This window comes from Opisthorchis viverrini (assembly GCF_000715545.1).
Source record: "Opisthorchis viverrini unplaced genomic scaffold opera_v5_182, whole genome shotgun sequence".
In the NCBI taxonomy this organism is placed as follows: domain Eukaryota; kingdom Metazoa; phylum Platyhelminthes; class Trematoda; order Opisthorchiida; family Opisthorchiidae; genus Opisthorchis; species Opisthorchis viverrini.
In genome coordinates, this window is record NW_008751838.1 from 328,603 (window position 1) to 333,523 (window position 4,921).

Here is a 4,921-nt window from a genome sequence, read left to right on the forward strand (position 1 = left end):
CAAATCACCGGTGAACGAAACTGCGGCAGCTGCAACCACTGTACGACGAGTACGCGGTTCTTACAGCTGACAATGATGATGATGATGGTTCTTAGGCAGTCTGCACGTTTCAGCTAGCATGACCGATCCAAACGATGTCATCGGCGACCTCCGAATCCACGATTGCATTGCGGGAATCGGGACGCTCCGCTTATGTGGCATTTGGGTACCTTGTACGGCACATCAGTGAGCACTAGGTTGAAGAGGAACGGAGAGGTAAAACGGTCCGATCGCACTTCAGTACCCACTGCTTAGAGAACGGAAGATGAATTGATGCTGCCGGACATGTGTAATAGTGTCCTAGCATTGACCAAAGATGAAGATTTGATCTACACAGCTCCGAGCTGCACAATTTTAACCTTTCAGTTGAGAATCAGCCACTTGAGGAGCCAGTAAATGCCGTGACTGAAAAATGAGTGGTGTTGTATCTTGTCTCATTGTGAATTACTCATTGCTGCCTATCCGCTCATGGCCGAAATGGCTCAGTGGTTAGAGCGCGGCTTTAGTAACCAGAAGGTCCTTGGTTCGAACCCGACTTCTGTCTAGGCAACCTGGCAGTATCCCAGCAGTTGTGGTTCCTTCAGGTGTGGCATGGCATCTCGGCACCGAAAGCTGGCTATCTTTCCTTAATACGAACTAACCGAAAAACACCCGTTCAGCCGTAACATTTTTTCGGTGTATGTTTGCAAGGCCACCTGAAGGAACCACGGGGGTGGCATTCTGCTAGGCTGCCCAAGCCTAGGTTAGAGCAGTCGAGATGATCAATTTTTCCCCTGGATATTGAGATGTGTGAATGAATCTTATCATCTAATGCGCCCCCCGCTGCCGACCTAACTTTTTGACATCGACTACCCCAATATTCAGGCCGAAACTATCCGGAATTTATTTATTGGAAATGTACATCTCACCTTTTAAGGTTATGTAGGGTTCAGCCAGTTTGTCAGTCCCATTAGCCAACTGGATTCCTACACTCTCGAAAGCACCCAGCTACTGCATTTCTCACTGATCCTTAGAGCGCATAAACCGGTGTGGTGTTTATTCCATCACCGAAACCTCATGTCCTGTTTCCTGAGGTGTCCCAACCTGTTTGATTTTCAGAGGCGGCCACTTCGTCGATACGCTCCGTCCCACATACCGGACTTGCTCAGTTTGCCAACCATTGCTCCAGCTTCGTTTCTTCAGACCTCGGCCGCTGCCGGTCGCTTGTTCACCACCATTTCCAACCCGATGGAAGCGCTAGCCTCGATACCTGTGACTGGCACAAAAGTCAGTCCCATCCAAGGGTTCCGGGTGGAGATTCGAAATTTGCAGCCCTCAGTGACGCTGGACGACGTGTTTGTGAGTTTCCCAGAGCGTTGTTATGAAGTGACTGCATTCGTGGACAAATATCAGTCGACCGATCCAATTTTTTAGTTTAATTAATTGATTAAACAGAGTTGTGGTGGTGCATTTTCTTTTCCGACATGTGTTATGATATTTCCGATGTTATCCCTTGTCAATTACCGTAATTGCGTGAGCCACGACCACTGTCGGGGCGTTTTTGGAATCCTCATCTTTGGATTCGAAACTTAGTTTTCCCAGGCAGAAGTCAAACACTTCTGTCCGTTAACTATTGTATTTTAACTTGGATTTGATAGGCGAATGGTTATTGGTTGATTGTGCGCTATGTCAGGATTGGCTTTTCCGTTGTAATCGGGACCTGTGTACATCATCTGACTTTGTTCAGGAGCTGTTCAGTAGCATTGGGACGCTTCGCCTTTGCAACCTGATTCGCCCTGGGCACGCTGAAGTTGTGTTCAACGAAGCATCTGACGCCAGAGAGGCTGTACGACGTTATAATAACCGTGAACTGGACGGACGACCGATGAACGTGGCACTGATCACGCAGGTTCCAGATAGTCCAGCTGGTGGGTCACCCAGCAGTCGAATTGCATCTCGTCTAGGTCCCAGTCATGGAGGCTTCAACACACGCGCTTCTGGTCAATGGTACGTTATCGGTCCATTTTTTGAATGATGGCTGTGTAACAATAAAGCAGGCTTGTGTCGGCTGTTGTTCTGCTGGGCAGTCGTGTATGGCGACCGAGTTCGTTCCAAGATCCCGTTCTCTAGTACGTGCGATATGTTTTTACCCTTAGAGTAGATGGGATGCAGATACTTTTGCAAAAACGAACCAGTCTTCTGGGCCTGTACAAACAGTCCAGTATGAGTAGTAGTCGTATACGCTAGTCCACCACTTATCCGCGACTCATTGTGGGGCGATGAAAAAATACATCTAGATACTACTAACGCCACAGTCGCAAAAAAGATTGTAAGTTCCTTGAACGAACCACTAGTCACTAGTGCGTTACCTGTAGCAGATGGCAGCCAAGATTAACTCCGAACAGTGCCTGTGGTTTTTACCTAACGGAAAAATTTCACAACAGCGAAATACCGCTAATTCTACATAGTCAGCGATCAATGTGCGAAACCTCCACAGCTCTTCTACCCATTCCAGATACTGTGAAACAATCCTGTGTAGATGATCTCCTTTTCTGTCAATCAACTTTGGTGTAGTATCCTACCCAGACGCAGGATGTTCGTAACGTAGTTTGCAACTGATACTACTCAGGTGCTACCTGATGATGGATGTCGCTTAAAAATTCCATGTACACATCCAGCCTATCTCCATATGCACGTCAGTAGTCAATGACCCATGTATGTTTTCTTCGGTTATCTGGACAAACTGTCGCTGATTGGTTTCGCATAGGCGATTCTCCTTTTTTCACTTCTTCGGTGAACTCATCCTACCTCTTTCTACATTTTCACCCAGGCAACAACGGAATGCTGGTGGCGCTCAGTCCGGTCCAAGGATGGAGGTCGATATGGATGTGGTAAGGAAGGCGTTGTTCCACGTCAACGCAGGTGCTTCGGGTCCTCGGGGCCCGGTTGACTTCAACGTCAGTCTTCGTTAGTTGATTTAATCCATTCGCATGCCCCGCCCATTACCGAAACATTATCATATCCACTTGACCCCTTCGCTCTCAACCATGTTCGCACCTGCCTGCCGAATTCTTCCACCGCTAGTACCCCCGATACCATTACAAAACTGAGAAATCAGCCGTTGCTGTTGCTGTATACCTCTTGTTGGTGATCCGCCTTTCGCGTCTCGAATAATTCTCTGTTTCGTTCGGTAAAATATACTACTCTGTTCTACCTATAACCTGTGTTTCTGCCATATTTTTTGATGACATTGACGATTTTGGTGCAGCTCTAAAATCACATGCTCTTTCGTGCAAAACAACTTGGATAGGCTGGACTGAGTTCATTGTCATGATTATCACCAGCTGTAAGATCCGCCTACTTGTTGTACACTGGGTGTGGCTGCCACAGTTTCATCCACTGGTGATTTGGAAATTTGGGGTAGCTGCGCATTGTAAGTGGGGGCTGATATAATTAATGCCTAAATACAGGTCCGTCAGTGGACATTTAACTGGAGAGATTGGGAGTGGAGCTATGCATTGAAGGTAGTAGCTGGGTGTTCGGAGGCCAGTCGTCCCTAATAACCGAACATCACATCATTTGGATGGATGTGTCACGTACAGGACACGGACCAATCGAGCCGTATAGTAAAATGGAGCGCACCGCAGCACTGTAAACTCTACCTTTGACGGATAAACGGATTTCACGCCCACGCCACAGGTGATGCAGTTTCACATAAGCTGCTCTGGCCTTCCCGATCCGGATGGAACTATCATCTTTCGCGAGACCACCGGGACTGGTACAGCTGTCCAGGTAGACGAAACCATTAGGCGAACTTCAGCATTACTGGTCCGGTGTTCACAGATCTTAGCGTTGGGGCGAATACAATGGCCTGTCAGGAACCAGGATACTATCAAGTCTCGGATTAAGCTAACCGTTTTTGTCCCATTATTCCATGAGAATACAACACGAGTGCTCTTGAGAAACGCACCTTTGCGTTTTCATGATCAGGTGCCCATTGCAGGGCAACAGGGGGAGGTTGGGAACTACTATCTACACAGATAGCAAAGTTACCAGGTTCCCACTCATCCGAGTTCGCTTGTGCGGATTACCAATCGTGCTCCTAGGTCAGATATCCATACGCCTTAACCAATTATGGTCCTAATTTATGTAGAAATGTACGGTAGCTAAATCAGAAATCCGAATATATGCTTTCATTTCGATTCGAGTGGATTTTGAAAAAGACCTGACAAGAAACTAGAAGCTTGTTAGTAGTACAAGAGGATCTGGCTACAACCGCTTCCGCGGGTCTTACAACTTGGGGCGTTGCTCCCGAATTCCGACCAGTCCTTGGTGGAGGACGCTACACCTCGACAGTGGAACTGCCGCGCTGGCCTGCTACCTTGGCAACTCTCGTCGCTAGTGACCTATTAGAAACGCTCAGATGTTTCGAACCACCTGCAATCGTGTTAGGTGGAATTGCACGCGGATCCCGCTTCACCGCTCGCACTCAGGTGCTGCTACGGCCGAAAAGTCCATCCCACGCAAGATTGGTCAAGAACTCGGGACGCTTGCCGGTCCGGCACCAAGTCGAGACCTGATTGGTCGAAAGTCTGGATCCAACAGCCAATCATGACCCAGTATCGACTGAGTGCTGGCTGCCAATGGCGCATCCAGAACGCGTCAGAATTTCCAGAAAGTTACTACCACCTACGCTATATATATGAAGCGCTGTACAAGTGTTCCTGACTTCGTTTTGGGTATAATATACATTGTGCACCTTTGGCGGTTGTTTTGACTTGAGCGCTAGCTCAGGAGGCCCAGACCGAGAAATAAGCCGAGAAAAATACCGTTGTTACAGATCGTTTCTGTTGGGTCATCCGAATTTTCAGTCGATTCATTTCGAATTGGCATCTTCGGTATA

General features: G+C 47.9%; 1 protein-coding gene across 1 annotated transcript in view; it reads left to right on the top strand.

The window, feature by feature from the left end:
- Nucleotides 1-3,237, top strand: part of T265_07692 (hypothetical protein) — a gene marked incomplete at both ends in the record, with an annotated part of 12,677 nt that extends 9,440 nt beyond the window's left edge. Inside the window, 3 exons of the mRNA XM_009173280.1 lie at nt 1,138-1,377; nt 1,766-2,025; nt 2,849-3,237. Of these exons, the coding sequence (XP_009171544.1) occupies nt 1,138-1,377; nt 1,766-2,025; nt 2,849-2,990 (642 nt within the window). The remainder of the gene's footprint in view (nt 1-1,137; nt 1,378-1,765; nt 2,026-2,848) is intronic.
- Nucleotides 3,238-4,921: the final 1,684 nt, after the last annotated feature.